Genomic DNA, 24,647 nt, shown 5'->3' with positions numbered 1-24,647 from the left:
TGATAGTTTTGACCAATTGTTAATACCCCAGCTTCAAATACCTCGTCCCATAACTTTTAGGGAATAAACTGTAACCGTTGGTCTCATGGTAAGACCTGGTCCCCGGACCGATTTACCTTTTCGTTTTGATGTCCCCAGAGGCCAAAAACACCATCCGTTCAAATTCACACACACACACACATAGGCCTATATATATATATATAACTCGAGCAAAAATGATCCAATTTATGAAATTTTGTACAAACGTGTAAACCTACATGTATTTTTTTCGAACGAGTTCACGAACCAGCATGATCGGACTATGGGAATGGGGGTTTATGGGGGGTTTTATGGGTAAAAATGGGGGTTTCCCATTTTTTTACGATAAAAACAAAAGATTCTGCAATTTCTTTAGAAAACATTTTGCAGAGCTTAAAAATAATAATTTAGCATGCTTATTGTTATCATAATGGTTACGGGAAATTCCAAAATATTTAAAGTTGAAATTTCCATGTTATTCTTATGTAGAACAAGTAAACTGTTGTAGTTTGCTTGTTTATGGATGTATTTTGATAAAACTTGGCAAATCTATTTATTTTATACTCAGCTATTAATGTGTTACTAAACCACACCCTGAATACCCTCCTTGTAGCAGAAAACCTAGGTACTCGTTAATCCTAATGTTATTGAAATAGATTAAATAAAAAATTAAATCAGGCAAATGGGAAATCACTTAGTCTGCAGGTTTGCTGCAGCGGGGGAATTTCTTTTATTGTGTCCAAATACTCCTTCAAAGACTTTTCATAAAGAGGGGACCGTGCCTCCACTTCATCCGTCCAACTTTACTTACTTACTTTCTAGCAATACTTATTATGAATAAGTCTACATTAGGTGACTTATATTGATTTGATAAGTGTTGATTATATAAGTTTATCAACTTTCTCATCCCTCAAAACACTTGCACTAGTGGTTGTCGAAGCCATAATAATAACAATAACACACAAATAATAATACTAATCATAATAATAATAATAATACACATGATAACAACGCACTCAACTGTCAGACAGACAGACTTTTTAGTCGTCAGTGTGTGCGTTCAAACTTATCTCCATGCCTTTATGAATACGACATGACAGTTGAAACGGGGAGCAGTCGGCAAGAAAATCGGTCAGCACCAAAATGCCCCGACTGTCTGCCAACTGTCTTGCTGGGGTCGGCCCGTGTGCGCGTTTAGATTTATCACTATGGGGCCGACTTTGACTCCCGACTACGACTAAATAGTCGGCCGACAAAAAGTCTCTCGTGTGCGGTAGGCCTAATCTAAAAAAGAGGTGGAGGAACCCAAGAAACCCTCTCCTTAAACCACCTAAGTTTTGTGAATGGACTATAGTGTTGTAGTCATTTTTAAATACAGGGAAAACAAATGAATAACCTTATGAAGAATGGTGATCATCATATGATTTACCTTAGTCATATAGTCTAAATAAGCAGTCAAAACTTTCTCATTAGCAGTCTTGTTGAGGTAAGTATCTCTAGTGGGTAAAGTAAGGCCTCCTTGGTCAATCTGGAACAAAATCATTCTTTGTTTAATGAGCAAAGCTGTGATTCACCTTGATGAAGTAGTCTCTTGATAAATAGGAAGACATACTACCATAGTATTACTAAAGCCCCTGTCATACGAAGCTTTTTTTTCACCACTAGTAACAATCAGCTAGAACCAGCAGACAACCAGCATCGTGTGACTGATCCTCTAGCGGCTAGAAACAATCGAACGCTAGAAACATGTGCTGGTACCTCTAGCTGCTGGAGGTTATACAGAGTTAAATGAGGAGACACTAGCAGGTCACGTGACCACCCAGCCATTGTCTCCAGCGCCATTGCAGCTCTGTCTGCTAGCTTAAGAAAGATGAATTTAAATTAATTTATTAATTAAAAATAGTCAAAAAACAATTTAAAACATCATGTTTAGAAAAATTTTTTTTATATATTGTCATAATGTTATTGTTATTAACGATTACTACACCTCACCTATATAAACTAAATGAATAAGTATTTTTGTACAGGGTAAAGATTAATAACCTCTGTAATAGGCCTACTACAACTTTTTTTATTTGTTAACTTTTGTAGATACAAAATAATAGTGTTTATTTTAACATTTAATTTTATCAACTTGCAAACTTTTTACTTCCATGATTGCTGGTCAGTGACAAATATCACCAAAGTCGTGTCTAATACCAACAGACAACATTATTTTTTTAACAACAACCACATTACCAGTCACAAAACCGGACTTGTAGCGTTTGTTAGTTCCCCAGCTTCATCTGACCGGACTTCTAGAATGCTGGAGAACCAGCAACTCAGCGAGAACTAGGCACTGAAACAAGCCCCGTGTGACAGGGGCTTAACGTATATGTGACAATAAAGAAAGAGATGTTTATATTTATTTTTTTTATTATTAATTTATAATTATTTAATCATCAATTAAATGGTTCAAAAAATTGTAGTTTTGAAATACTATACAAAGTTGTGTATACTGTACTCACAAATAAAAATCAAATCAATATCCTAATTGTGGGGGATTATGGTTTTTCTTTGTTTAAAAAACTACACTGGTAAACACTGGTATCGTTGTTATCAAGTGACACAAGCCTTAATTTAATACAGGGTGCGAAATAAAGAATATAATTTTCAAAGCAAAATAAAGGGAAACAGCTTTAGACCTACCTGTATAATATAGAGGCTGGAGTTGCGGTCGTCCTCCTGCACGGCCCATGAGAAGAGGCCGCCCATGTTGTATTTGTTCTGCAGAATGTGTAGAGTGTTCTGCAGGTTGAACAGTGATACATTCCATGTTCTCCCTGACACGTTCCATCCCCCTACCTGCAAACAATTATCTTGTTAATTGTAAGTAATTAGATTTAAGCCATCATCTAGCTCTTGAACTACGACACTACATAGCGTGAGTCTATGTTAGGTGAGTTGGTGGCTCAGTGGGTAGCGTCACAGACATTGGGCCCAAGGTAGAGATGTCATGGGTTGGATCCCGGTCACTGCCGCAAACATTTTATCAGTACAGTTCACCTTCGTAATGTACCGGCTCACCCCTTGCTTTGATGGGTATGTTCCTCGCACAGGCAGTTAGTCTATCTGGACGGGCAAATGAAGGCCACCAACTTCTTTAAAGAAGAAAAAAAATTTATAGATGAGTACTCTAAAGGGAATGATGTCTGCCTATCACTCCTGACATCTGTCTAGCCTCTACAATAGGATGAGAACTTTCAGAATACAAAATCAATGGAGGCATTCATGGAATTCAAAGTATTGAGTGTGAACACAATCTTGGTCTTTATGGCTTGACCGACCGTTTCAATTGGCTATGTACACTATTTACAGAATCTACCAACATTTCGGCCACATTACAGTTGGCCATCTTCAGGTTGAGCGAACACGATCACAGTAGTTCTCAGAACTTGACTGGCAAGGGTGGGGAGGGCTCGTGGGTTATGGTCGACTGTAATGTGGTCAAAATGTTGGTAGATTCTGTATATAGTGTACATAGCACCCAAATGACAAGGTGGAAGACCAAGATTGTATAAATATAAATGACGACTATGGAAGCCTATCCATGAAGTATTTTTTATAGCTGGGTTATACAAAGTATTTGTATGTTTTTAAATGCATGGAAAAAGACAGTTTTCCTTTTCAAATTTTGTGTAGCTATAAAAACATGTGTATAGATGACTAAAACAACAGATTTTTTAAGTGGTTTTCTTAGTCATAATTATTTAAAAATTGGTAGAGTGAGGAAAGAAAAAAAATGATTAATATATTAACACGTTCGCTACCACAATTATATGGAATTTACGTTCGCATAGACCAGCGACGCAATTGTGGGTCGACTCGTTTCTCACAATAGACCACCGACGCATATTTGCGTCAGCTGGTCACATTGAAATAGACTAATGACGCACAGTTGCGTCGGTGTTCAATGTTAATAATCAGCTTATTTCTTAGCAACGGTCTATTTGAAAGCCCTGATTTTATCGTATCGGTCTAGAGGGATATTTGCCGCAAATGTGCGTCGCTTGGTCTGTCGATATGACGATTGGTTACGTCACACAACAATTGGCAACATTGTTGTTTACATTGTGTATTCCCCGACATCACAGAACAGATGTAAACGTTATAACCTTTGCAGTTTTGGCTAGTGTTTAGTGGAGTTTCTTTATTTGTTTGTGTAAAAGCTTGAAACATCCAAATTTACAACGACGCTTACGTGCGTCGCCTGGTCTATTGAAACGAAAATGTAATCTTTTTAACTGAATTTGATTAAATAGACTGACCGACGCATATATGCGGTGTTTTAAAATTTGCTCAAAACGATAAATAAAAACAATATTTATTGCTTATTAATTCACTTAAGGTTAATATGAAGTCAATTAGTCCATTTAAACAATATTTCTCTTTTGGTCTGTCGGCAATGTTATTCCTATATCACTTGGTCTGTAAGCAACGTCATGATCATTCCTTTTTGGTCTGTAGGAGTGACCGGACCGACGCAAATGTGCGTCGCTAGGTAGCGAACGTGTTAAGAACATCTATAAAGGCAACTTTTGACCAAGGGTAATATGAGTTTACTCTTTAGTATATTTTGGACCGAGATTATCACCTGATCTAGAAGGTCCAGCATGGGCTGAGCTCCTAGAGCTTCCACTGTCTCGTTGACATCCATACAAGATAAGTAGTAGGACTTAGCCTTCTGCTCAGCTTTGCTCTTCAGCTCATTGAATGGTTTTTCTGAAACATAACCCACAAAGTGATGCTTATTTTCAAAATATCAGTTTCTGTCAATTTGTTGGGTGATTTTTAACAAAAAATTTGTTACAAGTTCTTGTAGAACATCTGGTACATAATCACTTTTGTCATTTATATATTTAATTCGCTAGGCATATTTTTGGTCATAATTGTTTTGGAGTGGCGGTGCTACCGATCACCATGTCCAAGGTGTCGTTAGAAAGGTCTTAGCAAGTAGTTTTGCCATAAAACAAAAATACTTTGGAATTCCATCAGGGCTCTGCCTCAGTGGCCTTCAAAGTTCCCATGTTATTCTTGGGGATGAAATGTTTGTTTACTTTTGAACAAATGAATATACTAATATTTGAAACAGCTGGTTATACTAAAATTTTGCACAACATCAAAACATAACCAAAACAAGTTCGACATAATGGAAACTATAACATGTTAACACGTCGGCCAATGGGAGGAGGCCGACAAACTTAAACTGGCAGACGCAAATGAAATACAAATAATACTATTGTCGTTGATAGCCGAATACAGCAAGCACCCTTCCGTTTTGGGTTTTAGTGTCCTCTCCAACAGCCGACTGAAGATTTCAGATTCAATTTAGGACTGTTGGATAATCGCTGCATAAGCTGTTGATTTTGGAAGACAAGGAGGCGGGTAGGACTGTTTTAGTTAGAAAATATAAATAAAATTAGAAGCTTTAACATTTAAAGTTCAGAAGTTTATTTCCAATTCCACTCAAGACTGAAACATAAACCTGACTGATATTGTTTACCTTCAAGCCTTCAACTAACATATGATACATTTAACATATGATGATATGTGAATATAACATTATAATACATCTTTCCCCTTTAAAAAACAGCAAACAAATTTGAAAGAATTAACTAAAAACAATAACCAACCAAACTTCTCCCTTCTTTTGAGACCATTATATTGTATTCTGAAATCTTGATGGTAGCTTGATTTCTCTACGAGGTCTTAGTTGTACTGGCTCGTCTTGCCTTGGAACTGACTGGGAATTGTTTTGTTGAGTGAGTGATGGTTTCAGATGGCGGCGATTTCTTCTTAATATAGCTCCGTTATCACCTTCTACCCAGTAACTTCTTGGAGTTGGTCCTTGATTAACAATCTTTCCCTGCTCCCACCTTCCTTCATTTCTGTAGACAACTCTTTCGTTATTTCTTACAACCCTTAAGTCTTTGGCTGACCGATCATAGTATTTTTTCTGCAGCTGTTGTCTTGTATTTAACTTGTCTTGTACTCCATCATTCAGCGTTGGTTTCAGCAGTTCCTCGGTAACAGGGATTGTTGTCTTACACCTGCGTTGAAACATCAGCTGAGCTGGAGAATATCCCAGATGCTTAACGGGCATGTTCCTAAGCTCCAATAAAGCCATTTTCAAATCCTTATTGTCATACTGTACTTTCCTTATCAACTCTTTGGCTATTCCAACTGCCCTTTCAGCAAGCCCATTGGATTGTGCATAGCCTGGACTGCGTGTCACAATTTCAAAATTCCATTCACGGGCAAATTCCCTCATTTGGGCACTGTTGTAAGGGACATTATCCGCTACCATTATATCAGGAGGGCCAAATCTACTGAAGATGTCTTTGCATGCTGATATTACAGACGTTGCTGATTTACATGGCATTTTAACCAGCTCCAACCAGTTTGAGTAAGCATCCATCATGACCAAGTACACATTTCCTCCATATGAAAATATGTCACATCCGATACGCTCCCATGGTCTAGTAGGTATAGGATACGGCATAAGGGTTTCCTTTGCATTACTCCTGGAAAACCTTTCACATATCCTGCAACGAGCCACAAAACTTTCAATGTCTGTAGCCATTCGTGGCCAATAAAGTATCTGTCGAGCCCTAGCTTTGCACTTTTCAATTCCTCCATGCGCGATATGGATTCGCTGAAGCATGTCCTGTCGTAGCTGTCGTGGCACAATCAGTTTGTGATTTAAAAACAATAAACCATCTTCTTCAGATACCATATGTCTTTGGTTCCAATAGTGGCGTACTATCTCTGGGGTGTCTTGCTTCCTTTCTGGCCAAACTTCTTTGCAGTATCTCTTCACAATAGCAGTTTCTTGGTCCTCTTCAGTGTAACGCTGGAATAATTTCTTCTTCTCTTCAGTCATAGGCAATGAACTTGTTAAACTGTGTACTTGAAATTCTGAAGACACTGTCATTCCTGTGCATTTTAATGCTGCTCTTGACAACGTATCAGCAATAAGTTGGCTACTACCAGGTAAGTACTTTACTTCCAGATCATAATTCAAACACCTTAGTCTCATTTTCTGTAGCCGACCTGGTACCACGTGCAAATCTTGTTGAAAAATATTTACAAGCGGCTTGTGGTCAGTCTGAACTGTTACTTTATAGCCATAAATAAACCTGTGAAACTTCTCAACAGCAAAAACTATAGCTAGAGTTTCCTTTTCGATTTGCGAATATCTCTTCTCTGTATCAGTCAATGAACGGGACATGAAAGCCACTGGCTGCCCACTCTGCAACAAACAACATCCTAGGCCATCTTGAGAAGCGTCTGTTTGTATTTCAAGAGGTCTTCGAGAGTCAAAGTATACCAAAACTGGTTCACTGGAAATTAACGTCTTGATAATCTTCAGAGCATCTTCATGCTCTACGGTCCATAAGAAGTCCACATCCTTTCTTGTCAAATGTCTGAGGGGTGCAGTGATTTTTGCTAAATTTGGTATGAACCTCGATAAATACTTTAGCATGCCCAATAACCGCATTACCCCTTTCTTGTCCGTGGGTGGGTCCATTTCAACTATGGCCTTTACATAATCTGGGTCGGGTTGGATTCCTTCAGCCGATACTATGTGTCCCAGATACTTAACTTCGCTCTTCTTAAATTGCATCTTGTTTGGATTAAACTTGATTCCAAGTTTAAGGGCTGCGTCCAAAACTCTCTTTAAATTTTCGTCATGCTCTTCCGATGTCGTTCCTCCTACAATAATATCATCATGTACTATGTTAACTCCCTTCAGGTTTCCAAAGCATTTGTAGTTATTTTTCTGGCACAATTCTGGACCCGAACAGATTCCAAAAGGAAATCTACAAAATTGATATCTCCCAAATGGGGTACTGACTGTGCACAGTTCACGACTCTCCTCATCTAAAACAATTTGAAAAAACCCATCCTTAAGATCCAAAACAGTAAAATATTTGTAACCACTCAACGTTACCAGAATATCATCAGGGTGTGGCATTAGAAAGTGCTCTCTCATTACCACCTTGTTCAATGGCATCGGATCTATGCAGATTCTCAAAGACTTATCGGGTTTTTCCACGATCACCAGAGGATTGACCCATGCTGTAGGTTTGTCAACTTTTCGAATCACCCCAGTTTCCTCAAGTTGGTCCAACTTTTCCTTTAGTTTTTCCTGTAAACTGTAAGGTACTCTCCGTGATTGTCGAATTTGTGGGATAGCACCCTCCTTAAGCTGAATATGATGAGTGCTTGGAAACTGTCCCAATCCTTCAAAAGCTGTCTTGTAGCCGGTTAAAACATCATCCTTATCCTTAAAATTCAAATATATCGAAGACACTCTCTTAATGAGTCCTAAATTGACACAATCGTTCAGTCCTAAAATTGGCAGTTCATGTTCGACATTCACTACAGCAAAATTCACATCTGCAGTTACACCTGTAATTGTTTTACATTGTAACATCACAAGACCTAGTGGTTTGATTTTGAATTTTTCATCTCCCCAGGCTGAGAGTACACAAGAACTACGTTTTACGTGTGTAATGTTCATTTTCTGTACATAACTAGCAGGTAAAATACTGATCTCTGCACCTGTATCTAGTTTAAATTTAACTTGTGTACCACCAACAGTCAAGTTTTCCGTCCACGATTTTTCACTTTGACCTTTCACTCCACTAATGTTTAAGCTTACCGAGCCTAAACTAACATCGCTCACACAAGAGTCTTCATCGTGTTGTTCCTCGTTTGTAACAGCATGAGATTTTATAGTTTTACTCCTACAAACCTTTGCAAAATGATTTTTACCATCACATTTCGAGCATGTTTTGCCATATGCAGGACATTTACCCCGAACATGTTTGTAGCCGCATAGATCAGCTACATAGATCATTCTGTTTTTCTTTTGCAATACTCCGCGAAAGTTCTTGATTTGGTACATTATTAACAACACATACACTGTATGGATCCGACTTAGTCCCCGAAAGCTTGGTTTCATTGTGCTCTACAATAGTCCTACATTGATCCTTGCTACTCTCTACAATCATACAGAAATCAATAGCTTTCTTCAAGTCAAGTTTTGTATCTCTTAATAGACGCTCTTGAGTACTTTTATCTCTTATACCTAAGACAATTCTATCTCTAATCATATTGTCAGGTTCAAGAAACTCGCATGATTTAGCTGCTATTTTTAACTGCATAACAAACTTACTGAAGTCTTGACCTTCTTCCTGCTTCATTCTATAGAATTTAAACCGCTCAAATATGACATTTTTCAGAGGACAACAGTAAGATTCAAACTTATCAAGTACGCAATCAAAACTATCTTTGTCATTATCTTCAAATTTAAAAGTATTATATACATCTAGGCCATCATCGCCTAACAGATTAAGCAGCTGCGCAATCTTAATTTCATCCTTAAGTTTCTTACCATGACTAGTAGCTATTAAGTACAGTTCAAACTTCTGACGAAATCTTTTCCAATTTTCACTCACATTTCCTTCAAAACTCATAGGTTCAGGCAACCTAAACAATCCAGATACTTCCATTATTTCTTCTAGGTTTCAAAATACACCTGACACCATGTTTTAGTTAGAAAATATAAATAAAATTAGAAGCTTTAACATTTAAAGTTCAGAAGTTTATTTCCAATTCCACTCAAGACTGAAACATAAACCTGACTGATATTGTTTACCTTCAAGCCTTCAACTAACATATGATACATTTAACATATGATGATATGTGAATATAACATTATAATACAAGGACTACATCGGAAACAGAAGAAAGGAGATATTAGATGAGTGGCAAATGCGTTGGGAGCAGAGTGTTTTATGTTAACGTTTTTTTTTTAGGTAAACGTTTGTATATATACCTAACATCTGAAAGAGACTGGAACAAGATTGGGAGATGGGCCATTATGAAACGCAGTTTGTCACAGGACATGGACAATTTCAAGGCGAATTTGTGAAGATTTCACATGGTGGAAGAGGAAGTATGTAGATTTTGAGAAATAAAAACCACGAGTCACATATTTATAAATTGTTCAATTCAGGAGACAAATAGGAGAGAACAGGAAGAAGTCTTGGATAAGATAGGTCTAGAGATAAGAAAATAAAACATGATGAGTGACAAGGAAACAATTGAGACGTTTAGAAAAGTAGCTTGGGAAATAGGAAAAACCAGGGATACATACAGGTGTTAAAATTTAAAACAAGAAACAAACAAAAACTAAGAAAGAAAAGGAATGAAAACTTGTCCATGAAGGGGAGAGGAAAGGTTAGAGCGAATCTAAATGATCCCTATCGCTCAGGGCAGTGTGGGGAAGGGAGTTGTCCTGTTAGGCTTTTGGACACATAATGTGTCTGGAAACCTATTGTGGCTATGAGCAAGGCTATTTTTGTAGAAACCACTATTAATAAATGTTGAGTATATCGATCTGTTATGTACATCTTGAGTATTTCCATAATCTTTGAGTCGAATATGTTAAAGTCATCAGAAATTATGACTGTTATTCGTTTTAAAATAACGCCTGTACTTAGCAATTGCTCGAATTCGAACAACAGGTACACTAGATATAGTCAATGGTTTTGTGTACAAACTGAAAAGATAAATACCACATCATGTATTTGATCTTTAAAAATTTGTGTGTCTTACAATACTTTACTTTGAAATGGCGACCATACAAATGTAGGTATCCAAGAATGAATAATTAATTTCACTTAACAATTAATTCTCAACTACCCACAAATACTTTACCCACATTACAAAAATCATTAAATATCAAAATATAAAAGTGTTAGAAGTTGTTGTCATGCACTGTGAACTAATAACAACACATAAATTCAATGACTTATAGCAAGTGAGCCTACGGATAGGTTTCCTGCCCATGTATTACACATATTTACAATTTGCTTATATTTTTGTTATTGAACATTGCTTTCTGTCAAACCTATAATTATTATTTGTCATTTGTCATTTATTTTTAGCTTATAAGTACCTATATATTTTTCCTAATGTACATTAGTAAGTAAGATTTTTTGTTTCACTGGAAGAGTATGTTCATGTTTTACACTGTTTACTTTTTGTTTGAAGTAAAGTTTATTTTGATTTGATAAAATATTTCATTGTATGCATCTGTGATTAACATAAGATAATATTCGTTATTTTAGTCAAGTGTGCATAGTTGTTAGTTCTCATATATCCTCCACAACTTGTTACTTATTTTGTTAATCTTAAGTCGCATTCTCAGGTCCTGTACAACACTTGTGTTACTAAATTTATGTGAACTCAAAATTCAAGTTATTGCATCAGAGGGTGTATAGTAAATGGTTCAATTATGCACAAGTATGAGAGGGGACCAACACATCACCACAAAACTTACGAAGTGCGTTTTTGACGACAAACAGATTCTGTTGGTCCAGCTTTACGAAGGTGCCCCACATGCTCTTGCCATCGGGTATAGGGTTGGCTCGCACCCAAGAGCCGCAAGCGTACTCATAAAAGTCCTCGCACGGATCAACCGAGCGGTCGACAGAAGACAACAGAGAAGCAGCTGACTGCACACATGTCCCCGTCAGGCAGAACTCTTGCTCTAAAACATCAACAATGTTATGTTGGTATCAAATTAAGATGTTTTATCAAAATCAATATCAGTTGAAGACGTAGAAGTAGGGGATCAGGAGATTACATAAAAACTTGCTAGAAACTACTTTCTTTTTCAGTTTTCAACGCCTCCTTGCATTTCCTGATTGAGAACATCAAATGCTTTTAAGGGAAAGTGTTCAAACCCATAGAATTTGTATGAATATGCCAGTAATTAAACCCTACCCTCTCGCACCAAAGCTAACCATTAAGCCTGCACTTGCAACACACTCAATGACTATGAAATACATTTATTACAGCATTGGACAGGTATGGAAAACATAGTCTACCACACCATTGAATGAAGGGTATCTAGCTTCATCGCTTCCAACACCTTGCTTCACATGGCATTGGGACAGGTAACAGTTACCCACTAACGCCACTACTCTCTCCAAGAGTATGACTAGAATAAGTGTTTCTAGTTCAAGGCTCTCACTTTGAAGAGACAGGGAGAAACTAATAAGCTCATGACAATTAACTTTCAAAGAAGTTGTACCAACTATGAGACAGTTTTTTGCTATAACTGTAACTACAATTTTTTACTAAAAAAATAACTACTCCCTAAAATAGCAGTGCGAATAATTGACAAATTCATTAACACTAATGATAAGGAAAATAATACAAAACAATTGTTAATTAGATGTTGGAATATTAGTAAAACATGTTGCTTTGGTGGTTAAATGCTGCATCACTATAATACTAGTATACTCTGTTCACAAAAGTTAAAACGGGGGGAAGAAATCTATCCCTCCACTTGATCCTACCTTTAAAACAATAACTCAACAGCTGATCAGTTTGCCAAAACGTCAATCAGCTACAACATAGGCCTACATTAAGTAGTGGGGGAACTTCCCCTCAAACGGGCTAAATTTTGTGAACAAACCATGGTAAAAACATACAGGGTGTCCCGGAACTCTCTACCAATATTTTAGGGCATTGTTCCTGGGTAAGAAACATATCTAAATATCATATTTAAATTGTCCGGAAGTCCTTAGTTACTCAGATAGCCGCCATTTTGTTTTTTTTCACTTATTAATTTTTTCTGAAGATTGGTTAAACATACGAAGTTGAAACTTTGCACAAACATTTATGACAACGAGACAAAGCTACAAAAAAATTATGACGATTTTTCAAATTCATAAAACAAAATGGCGGCTGTTTAAAATTTTGTTTCTTAAATTACTCGAAAACCGTTGATTTTACAAAAATTTTACAAGAATAACTTTTTTAAGGCAATTTTATTACAAATCGATCGACACCTTAATCTTTAAGATCGGACGAGTATTAACTGAGATATGGCAGTTTTAGTGATACGTGACCGCTTTCAGCATGCGCTGCAACTAATATCCGGCGGACACGTATCACTAAAACTGCCATATCTCAGTTAATACTCATCCGATCTTAAAGATTAAGGTGTCGATCGATTTGTAATAAAATTGCCTTAAAAAAGTTATTCTTGTAAAATTTTTGTAACATCAACGGTTTTCGAGTAATTTAAGAAACAAAATTTTAAACAGCCGCCATTTTGTTTTATGAATTTGAAAAATCGTCATAATTTTTTTGTAGCTTTGTCTAGTTGTTATAAATGTTTGTGCAAAGTTTCAACTTCGTATGTTTAACCAATTTTCATAAAAAAATTAATAAGTGAAAAAAACAAAATGGCGGCTATCTGAGTAACTAAGGACTTCCGGACAATTAAAATATGATATTTAGATATGTTTCTTACCCAGGAACAATGCCCTAAAATATTGGTAGAGAGTTCCGGGACACCCTGTATAACTGGATTGTTTGAATAGATAAGTATATTTTTACTGTGCATGAAATGTTTTAAGATCTAAATAAGAACTAAACTAAAAGAGATTAAATTCAAATCCAATATGCAGTGGGTTTATATGTCAAATATGGAAATCTGAATTGTGTATTCTAAAATCTGAAATGCATAAGGCAGAGGCTATCTTGAACTACACAATTACAACAAAAACTGCTTTTGTTTCCCAGTAAACAATAGAAGACCACGCCAAAGCAATTTCAACATCAGCCCTGCAAGCCAGATTACAACACAGTCATAACTTTCTGGCAATTTATATCAACACGAAGAATACATCCAATTTTCTCTTAAAAATTACTCTTATAAATCAATAGCAGGATTGTTAAGTTGTTGTTCAAATGAAGCCTGGCGTGTGATTGGATATTAATTGCTTGTCCTTACAAGATGTTGTTGAGCTTACGGCTGAGTAATTTTGTTCTGTGTAGTTACGTAATTATTTCATTATTGTAGTACAGTAGTTAGTTGAATATGGTTTATGAAATTTATCTTAAATGATGACAAACTATACGTACAACATTTTACCTAGGACAAATTATAAATAGTCCAACTTCTAAAATTCAAAATAAGTTTCCTTTAAAATAAAAACAGCTTATTACAATAATAAAGAATCAATTTCATAGAGACTTACAGATTTGTGCATGGGAATGAGTTTATTCCTCACACTACAAGAAGATTAAAGGGGCAGTTCAATTGTTAAAATAAACAGAATCGACAGTCCCGTACTAACTCATATAATGTGTAAATGACAGCAGCTTTTAAGTAAATGACAATACCAAGATAACCCAGAGACACTTTAGACAGACAGAGTTAATTTAAACCCCTTTGAGAGAAAGTGGTACAAATCCCCAAAGCCCGGGAATTAATTTCGTCCCTCTTGCAACTAAGTGAAGATCAGAACCCACTAGACAACCAACAGATTAAAATTTACATTAGCTCTTTCATTAATTATTAGTACAGACATTCTTGCAAATCTAGTGGACAGTGTATTGACTATGTCTAAAGAGGGGGTTTAAACCTTTTCCTACATGCCTAGGCCTATATTACTTTTGGGCATACACCTCATTATAAAAAATCCATAATAAGTTAATGCTGTTGGCCAGTAGAAGCACAGCTTATTTTATTCATCAGCACAATATTAGTTTAAGATTCTATATTTACTGCCTTACCTTTGGATGGTGTAGCAGTGCCCACATGAAGAAACTGGTACGGAACGTTGTGACTTCGTGAGCTAAGAATAGTGACCATCACAAACAGTAGCAGCACCAGTGAGGCTGTCAGTAGGATTAGGCACTTCTCTAGCAGTGTGCGAGCCTTCCATAGTGTAGAACCCTGTGACAAAGATATAGCTAAGTATAGTGACCATCACAAACAGTAGCAGCACCAGTGAGGCTGTCAGTAGGATTAGGCACTTCTCTAGCAGTGTGCGAGCCTTCCATAGTGTAGAACCCTGTGACAAAGATATAGCTAAGTATAGTGACCATCACAAACAGTAGCAGCACCAGTGAAGCTGTCAGTAGGATTAGGCACTTCTCTAGCAGTGTGCGAGCCTTCCATAGTGTAGAACCCTGTGACAAAGATATAGCTAAGTATAGTGACCATCACAAACAGTAGCAGCACCAGTGAGGCTGTCAGTAGGATTAGGCACTTCTCTAGCAGTGTGCGAGCCTTCCATAGTGTAGAACCCTGTGACAAAGATTAGTATAGTGACCATCACAAACAGTAGCAGCACCAGTGAGGCTGTCAGTAGGATTAGGCACTTCTCTAGCAGTGTGCGAGCCTTCCATAGTGTAGAACCCTGTGACAAAGATTAGTATAGTGACCATCACAAACAGTAGCAGCACCACAGTGAGGCTGTCAGCAGGATTAGGCACTTCTCTAGCATTGTGCGAGCCTTCCATAGTGTAGAACCCTGAGACAAAAGGTAAGTATAGTGACCATCACAAAAAAATAGTCTTTGAAGAATGTTTGAAACAGAGTGTGTATGTATATCTGGGGAGATTTGGTGTTATTTAGCTTGCCTGGTAATGGTAATTAGAATTTTAACAGATAAAGCCTGGGAAGACACAGTAGCATTCTAAGGCTAGAAACTGGACTAGGCTGTCCATGATTATAAAAACTTGAATTAATGCTCCTGATGAATTAGGAAATTCTGATCTTGTTATTACAAAAGCTATGCAGATAACTTCACTCCATTTTCATTCACCACACATTCACTAACCATGAATTCATATCTTAAATAAGGTTCCATGGTTGTAAAGAGTATTGTGAACGTAAATGTCTGTAAAGTGGGGTACAATAAATTGCATTATCTGTGTGGGAAATGTCACTAAGAATATTTTAACTCTCTAATCTGATATGCTATGGAATTAAAAAATGGACTGACATTAAAACTAGTTTAATAATTGTAATTCAATAATCCGTTACGATTCAGTCTAACACAATAACAACTAAGCGAGAATAAGTCATGAGTGGCTTAGAAAGTGTGATTGTTTATTCAGCAGTGAGTTACCATTCGAGACATTGCGGCCACCAAAGCTCTGAAAAGCTCGACCTCTCAACTAGCAGAATCACAATGCCTCTTTGAAAGTCAAACAGTATTCAGAAGTATCTTAGAACTTAGCTTTGTTGACTTTAAACTTTAGTGACAGTATCAGGTTAGGATAACATTCTGTGTTGCCAAACTTTATCTCACCTATGTCATGATACTTATTAGAAGATACGGTACTAAATATTTGCTTTCAGTAAAGTGCATTGAAAACGTAAACAATTGTATATATTTTTAGTTTAACCCCCTTCGCAGACGGGCGACTTATATGGCCTAAGACAGACAAAATTTATACAAATTAAAAAATAATTTTCATTAATGATGTCTTTTTATACTTTTACATCAAATACGGTAAACACAATGGAACGGCTCATACTATCTAAGCAATTTTTTACTTTTTTTATGCACACAAAAAATGGAGCGGATACATCCGCCACCCGTCTGCAGATGAGCAGAAAACTGGCAGATATATCCACCGCCCATCTTTGAAAACCAGGACGATTTACGTTAAGCGATTTAGGATTGTGCATATCACTATTTCATGCTGTTAGACAGAGAACAACTGTAGCTTTTAGCACCACCAAAGTAAACGTGGTGTTGCGCACGCAACATCGTGGGGTTGGGAAGAGGGTGGCGTGTAATTTTAAAGGTCGCAGCGGTTGCAGAGAGTGCAAGGAAGTAGCACAGTGGTAGCCCGAGACATCTGGATTTTGAAAAAACACCAGCTAGGCTGTCTGAAGATAAGGCGGATATATCTGATTCCCGTTTGGAGAATAACAACCCATGGGGATATAAACATATACACTACTCGTCCTTTATCGCCAAAGACTTTCGCAGATATATCTGTTACCCGTCCGTGAAGGGTTAATAATAGAGAATTACATGTATGTTAGCGGATTACAATAACAGAGGCGAAGTATTCACATTAAGAAGACTGTAGGGAAAAAACTCTGTCAATAATAACACTCAAGCTCTCTTGTACGTAGAGCTTTTTTAATAGCTCGAGTTGTTTTTGTATTGACACGTTTCAGTTTCCACAATTTACTTATTATAAAATTGGATTAATTGACTTCTTAGGACTTTGATTGGGAGGTTGATAAAAGATTCCCTCAGTCATCAATATGAGTTGTCAACAATAATTCAGTCAGTTGATACTTGTCTAATTGATATTGTAAACCGCATGCATTTGATCCAAAGTAGAATATTTTTAGAACATCCTAGTTCTCAAGCATATTATAGAAGTAGGAAGGGAATTCTAATATAAAAAAAAATACTGAGGGGGACATGAAAGACAATGAAAGATAACAGCCCCTGTAACTGGAAGTAAGGCTGTAATGTGGGTAGATATATTTGGGGCCATGATGCTATCTTACTCATATCTAGAAATCCACATAAAATATGTCTCGGGGGGGGGGGGATTTATAATTTTAGAATATTGTGTTTATTTACACTCTCTCCGCATAACTTTTTGTACACACATTTTTGCAATACTCTTACTTTTTTTATTAGTTACCAACATACTAAGCTATTGTATTAAAGGTAAATAACCATAAGCATATCTGGCTAGATGATCTAAGGTAAAAACTAAAATTAAAAGTATATTGCACAGTTTAAGTACTCCTTTGATGTGCTTTTAGTAAACTGCCCTGGCTATAACCAGCTGATGCCATTAGCAAAACAGAATATTACTTAAACCATTGAATTTTGGAAACAGAAGCAGACATCCCAAATTGACCAACTGTAGCTATTTTTTCATATAAAAAGAATGTAGTTAAATGAACTAGTCTGCACACAGAGTGTTTCACAGTAAAAGCTATGTATTGTTTGTCAAAAGGGTTTGGCACTATAATATTTTATGTAACGATTCTGTAGTTAACAAGAAACTGTTCTTTCAGTTTGACTTGATAAAAAAATTGGTGTGTTCAAGAGAAATCAATATAATTTGCGTCAGCACACTATGTCAGTGCTCAATTCAACCATTTTATATTTATCAAAATAAGAAGGTTACAATAGCTGCAGACTGCCTATAGTGGTCCTCGATCATTGACGATCTTTTGTGACTGTGACGTGACATCATGAGTTGAAAAACTTCAAGTTTTGTAAAAAAGGATGTGATGATGGTATAACAATATACACAGAATCCTGTTGGATGTTCGAGGACCACTATAAATTGAATTGTCGTACAGGAAAAATCCTCAAAAATTCTACAATAGTCGGGGCTACGGCCAACTAGAGCATTGAAAGGTCCCCTCAAATCCATCCATCACTGGGGATTTCCATTTTTTGCATGACTTTCAATGACCAAATTTTTTTCCATGACATTTCAGAATGTGGACACCCTGCTGGAATGTGGACACCCTGTATCAGTCAAAAATGTTTTTTTGTTGTTTTAATTAAATACCCCCGCCGCAGCAAACCTGCAGACTATGCGAATTTCCATTTGATTTACACTGAAATGTCTACTTAAAAATATAACATTTATTCCCGATTTAAATAGAATTAGTTTAACAAGTACTTACGTTTGCTGCATCAGGGAGGTAAAACTGTTTTTTTTTATGTTAATAGTTAGTAAGAAATAAAAACATTTTTCAAATTTGATCAAGATATGTTCATAAACAAGCAAACTACAACAGTTTACTTATTCTCCATAAGAATAACATGGGAATTTTAAATTTACAATTTTTTGGAATTTTCTCCGTAACCATTAGGCACATAATAACGCTTTAATATACTAAATTATTTGTTTTTTTAAGCTCTACAAAATGGTTTGGAAAGAAATTGCTAAATTTTATGTTTTTTGGGTCAAAAATGTGAAAAACCTATTTTTACCCCATAAAACCCCCCGTAAACCCCCGTTCCCATGGTCCGATCATGCTGGATCGCGAACTCGTTCGAATAAACGTAGGTTTACACGTTTGTACCGAATTTCATCAAAATCGGATCATTTTTGCTCGAGTTATCGTGCTAACGGACACATATATATATATATATATAAATATATAAATATATAAATATATATATATATATAAATATATAAATATATAAATATATATATATATATGAATTTGAACGGATGGTGTTTTTGGTCTCTAGGGACCTCGAAACGAAAAAAAAAATCGGTCCCGCGTCCAGGTCTTACCATGAGTACTACGGTAATAGCTTATTCCCTATATGGGAAATTCGCTAAAAATTGGCTACAACTGGTCAATAAAGACAGTAGCGGTTCAAAAGGGAGGGAAGCTAGAGGGCATAAAGCCTCCCCCAATTTGACCCTGGAAAATTAAAAATTTAAACATCAACTTCAGCTAGGTTTCTGGACACAGCTATATACGGTACATTAAAAATGGCTTTAGAAAGTTACAAAACCCCTTTTAAAATACCAACATTTTCCAAGACACACTTGGCCCTTTCCAAGGTCCTAGAACCGTCACTGCAGATGAGATGTCCACTCCTATCTTAAAGTAGTAGGTAAGTCAATGGTCATAGGTAAGTTCAACGGTGTTAGGTTTACTGTTCATGAACAAATAAATATCTCAAATATGTTATAAGTTGAGTAAAAAAGTATACCTTACCCTAAAGGACATGGAAGGTATCGGAGGACATACCGTGTGGTAGCGGATATGTGTGGCTGTAGCTGAAACTCCTTCAGTCAACTGGACTGAGCCTATACTGCTAGAGTCCTCTTCAAACTCCGCTTGTTTATATCTTGTCATCTGCAAAGTTAAAATCTAGTTAGGGTTGATATCAGATGTCACATGAGGCATTCGGGGGTTCTAAAAAAAGCTGGATAAATATTACACCCTGGTGAAATGTGTAGCCGCCAAAAGAAAGTCATGTAGGCTCCTACAGTGAAAGAATGGAAAAACAAGCAGAACCCCCAGTGATTGTGACACAAAAGTGTAAAGCTATTCGGCATTCACCTAGACTGTAAGCTGGATTAGAACAGCCATATTGACTATGTTTGTAGCCGACTGGCAAGGGTTGTGCACTTACTTCGTAAGTTAAGGTACTGTGTACCAAAAGACTGGTTAAGGACTGTGTATGTGGCCTTTTTCCAGAGCATCATCACATATGGACTAAGACTTTGGGGTGCCGCTCCTGGAGTTGATAGGGTCCTACTTCTCCAAAAAAAGGCTATAAGAATAGTAGTAGGGGCCAAGCACCTGGATCACTGTGAGCCTATCTTTAAGGCTGAATCCCTCATGACAGTTTATAATCTTTTTATCTTTCAGACCCACATCAAAACTAAGGAGGAGGTGGGCGCTCTCGAGCTCAGGAGCAACATTTACTCGTACGATACGAGAAGTTAACAGGATGTAAATGTACCCTTTGTTAGGCTTAAAAATTACAAAGGAACTATGACATTGTAAGCCTTAAACTATTCAATATGTTCTCTTGTACAGCCCGGAACCTTCCAAGTAAACAATTCTAAAGGGGCGTGGAATGTCTCCTCCTGGCCAGCCCAATTGAAAGTATAGATGATTTTTTTAAACTGAAAAAAGAATATGTAAGTAGTAAGTACTTTTTTTACTGATGTTTTGCCGAGTGTGCTTTTGGTTTTCACTCTTTGCATGGCAAGTTTCAGGACGTTTTCATTTGTCACCTGACACATTTTCCTTTTCTGTATCATGTAATGTTGAAAGAACTGTTTTATTTTTTAATAATCTTTAATGTATATTTCATAATGTACTAGAATTAGACGTTTTCCAATGACTTGTGTACTTAAAGTTCTAAAGGAAATAAATGGATCTTATGTCTTATGCCAAAGACTATAACTAATAAAATGAGGTTAACAGTAACAAAAAAGGTATCTATGTAGGTATGAGTTTAGTTTTAGCTTGACTCACCAGCAAAGTACCTATATGTTTGCAAGCTAGGGCTCAGCCCGGCTTACTACTTAGACTTTTTTCTACACTAAGTAAACCTGCATATTGCAACCTTAGGCCAATAATTTGTCTCAAAGACCCGAGGAAATGCGATAATACAAACCGATAACTTGAATTTGATTTGACTTGGCTCATTTTCTTGTGAACCAAAACAACAAAACTAACTTCAACGCAAGTAAACAGAAACAAGCTCGAACTTGAACGACTGGCACTGGCGTGACGTTGACTACGTCTACCTACCTGCGCCCTGCAGAGTGCAGACGACGGCCGCCGTGCTGACTTTAGTCAGAGTCTGCAGAACAGACTTCAGCAAGAGCAAGAGAGGGAGCGTGAAATGATCCAAATCCAAGGATGATGGGACGGAGGGGGAATAGTCAAATTGCCAAATCAATCATTACTGCATAACTGCAATCAATTTTTTTATCAATTCCTCACCAGCACCGACTGAGCTTGGATCAAGAATTAGTTAATTTATTGTCTTTTGACTCATTGCCACTTTATGAGGTCATTGAGTTGAGAATTGGACACCTGTATGGTCAAAAGCAGAAGACGGAAGACGTAAACAAAGCTTCAAGTTCAACTTTTACGATTTCAATTAAGCTTAGTATGTAAACTACTCTGCTAAAATCGTAAAAACCATCTTTAGTTTTCTAGTTTTCAGATAAAATATAGATGGTTTATGATTTATCCAGATTTACACAAACATGGCCTGTATAGGGACACTAAAATGATAACAAGTTTTGTGATGAGTTATAGAGACTTACTAGTTGGTGTTAACTGATGCACCTTTGTCACTCTGCGTTGTGTCAGATAATACCTTTGACACTGTTTATACCACATCAGCAATGTTGTGATCCTAATTGTTGCAGCTTGTAGATCAGATAATGGTCTAGGGAATGTTTTTGAAAAGTTATATTTGTGTATGTTATAAAGGGTTGACTGTGATAATGCTATCAATGATAATCCTGTTACATTTTATTTATTGAATTTCCCTATAAGGAAGAAGCTATTACTGTACATGGCATGGAAATACATATCCCCCGGGACCGATCTACTTTTTCATTTTGATGTCCCAGAGGCTAAAACACTATAATTCATTCGAAATTTTATACAGGGTGTTTTTTTAAAAACTTGCATCTTTATTTATGTAAAAACCGCAATAGATAGAAATATGCAGTTTGCGGGAATCATCTATTGACGTAGGGGGACCAATTGTTTTGAATTCAACGTTACATTCACATTACCCCCCTTTCCCCCCCTGCCAACAACTTATTTTTTTTAAATAGCAAGGTACCCCTTGTGACATATCAAATAAAAGAGCATAAAAAAAGAAAATGTTTGATGAAAAAAATTGAAAATCGGTTCATAAATTTGTGAGATATTCCCCCCCTCACCCCCCCCCCGGAACTTAATTTTTTTTTTATAGCAAAGTACCCCTTGTGACATATCAAATGAAAGAGCATGAAAAAAGAAAATTTTTGGTGAAAAAAAATTTAAAATCGGCTCATGAATTTGTGAGATAATCACCCCCCTTTTCCCCTACCCATAACTTGTTTTTTAATAGCAAGGTACCCTCCCTTGTGACATATCAAATGAAAAATAAATTTCGCCAAAATTTTTCTTTTTTCATGCTCTTTCATTTGATATGTCACAAGGGGTACTTTGCTATTAAAAAAAAAATAAGTTCCGGGGGGGGTGAGGGGGGAAATATCTCACAAATTTATGAACCGATTTTCAATTTTTTTTCATCAAAAATTTTCTTTTTTCATGCTCTTTTATTTGATATGTCACAAGGGGTACCTTGCTATTTAAAAAAATTAAGTTGGGGGCAGGGGGGGAAAGGGGGGAATGTGAATGTAACGTTGAATTCAAAAAAATTGGACCCCCTACGTCAATAGATGATTCCCGCAAACTGCATATTTCTATCTATTGCGGTTTTTACATAAATAAAGATGCAAGTTTTAAAAAAAAACACTCTGTATATGTAGGGCCGTGAACACGATAACTCGAGTAATTTTTGCCCGGTTTTTATGCATGTGTAGAGCTAGATGGATAATCTTGACCGAGTTCGGGAATCTGCAAGATCGGATCACGGGAACGGGTTGTTTTGACTTTTGAGTATGTGGAAAACAGAAGCAGGATTGTAGAAGATAAGCTTCACTCGCTCCGCTCAACTATTAAACTAAGTAGAGAATTCACAAACGATACAATTTTACCAAGTTGTCTTTCACCAATTGTTGAGCCCATTGTTGAAAGTCCTTTTTAAATTAGAAATTTGTTTGGGTGTTATCTGATGGAACTGCTTTTGTTCCCACCACGATGAAAGTGTCATTTATTTAAGATGTTTCTTTGAAAATGTTTTTATCAATAACAACTATATTATAAAACGCAAAACCGGTTAAACATAATAGAAGTAAAATAATGTATTTGTTTAGTAAACTATAGCGTAAATTTATGCATTTTTATCTGTTATTCTTCATACATTTTCCTGTTAATTATCTATTTATTGAATTATATAACTGCATATTTATTTATTAATTTAAGATTATAAGTATCGTAATCATTTTTGAAATGGTCTTTGGCCGTTGGAATGTAAATAAAATAAATAAACATTGAAATGTATATACACATTGACTGCAGTACAACATTAAGAATTGCAAAGCCAACCAAGTATTGATGGAGCAGTGCTGCCAACTAAGCAGATTTACGACTCATTAACTGTTGGATCAGATCCAAACAACAGTTGGTTGCACTGCATTGCCTCTTCAGCTTTTATACCATAGAAATCAGTTTCATTTATGGATATACTCGTATGTACATTTTTATATGATCTATTTTATTAGTTTCTAAAGTTTAGGAAATTGTTTAAGGGTATGTTTAAATCAATGTGCTTCCTCTTAGGCGGACATAAAATGACACATGTTGTGACTCTATATAATTTTAAAGCTTAAAATGCAGAGTTTTTGTACTGTTAAAAAGTTTTAAAAATGACCTATAAAAAATTATAAAGTAGGCTCAGTTGTGGTGCCTTTTTTATTTCTTTTTCACAATTCGTTATTCAAGTAGAATTTACAAGGTTTAAAATAGATCCGACTGAAACAAACTTAACCATTCCTGATAAAAAATGTAATACAAATTCTTAAAAGACATTGGAAATATCATTGTTAGCTAATAAAAGTTTAAATGCCCCCGCCGCAGCAAACCTGTAGACTAAGTGAATTTCAACTTATCAACTTGTCTGATTAAATTTTTACTAAAATATTTCCATAAATAAGACATATTTTTATTCCCAATTTAAATAACATTAGATTTAAAGAGTGCTTAGGTTTGCTGCTACGGGGAGGGTAAAAAGTGTTTTTGACCATACATCAATAGTATAGGATGAAATAAATAAATTCGCCAAATTTTATCAACATATATCCATTAACAAGTTAACTACAACAGTTTTCATTTTCTCCATAAGAATAACATGGGAATTTTAAATTACACTACATGTAAACATTGTGAGTATTCTCATTGCAGCAATGGAGACCAATCAATATTTACTTTTAAAATCCTCACCTCAGAACTTTTAAAGCCAAACAAAGCCCACATAGGGGTTTCCTATGTAGAATAAATAGAATGTTGTACTGTACTTTGCTTGTTCAGAGATAAATTTGGATATACCAATTTATTGATTCATACTATCCCAGATAGCAACAGTCCTTGATTCAAG

General features: G+C 36.2%; 1 protein-coding gene across 1 annotated transcript in view; it reads right to left on the bottom strand.

Moving 5' to 3' along the window:
* Positions 1 to 24,647, bottom strand: part of LOC128991167 (endothelin-converting enzyme homolog) — an 80,054-nt gene that overhangs the window by 20,688 nt on the left and 34,719 nt on the right. The window contains exons 2-7 of the mRNA XM_054413947.1: positions 19,652 to 19,759; positions 14,668 to 14,830; positions 11,414 to 11,623; positions 4,652 to 4,779; positions 2,707 to 2,862; positions 1,448 to 1,546 (exon numbers count right to left, since the gene is read on the bottom strand). Coding sequence (XP_054269922.1) covers positions 1,448 to 1,546; positions 2,707 to 2,862; positions 4,652 to 4,779; positions 11,414 to 11,623; positions 14,668 to 14,830; positions 19,652 to 19,759 — 864 coding nt within the window. The remainder of the gene's footprint in view (positions 1 to 1,447; positions 1,547 to 2,706; positions 2,863 to 4,651; positions 4,780 to 11,413; positions 11,624 to 14,667; positions 14,831 to 19,651; positions 19,760 to 24,647) is intronic.

The sequence above is a fragment of the Macrosteles quadrilineatus genome, unplaced genomic scaffold (assembly GCF_028750875.1).
Source record: "Macrosteles quadrilineatus isolate MER2022 unplaced genomic scaffold, UCM_ALF_1.0 Scaffold_3__2_contigs__length_128488019, whole genome shotgun sequence".
NCBI lineage: Eukaryota > Metazoa > Arthropoda > Insecta > Hemiptera > Cicadellidae > Macrosteles > Macrosteles quadrilineatus.
This window is presented reverse-complemented; position numbering and strand designations above follow the sequence as displayed.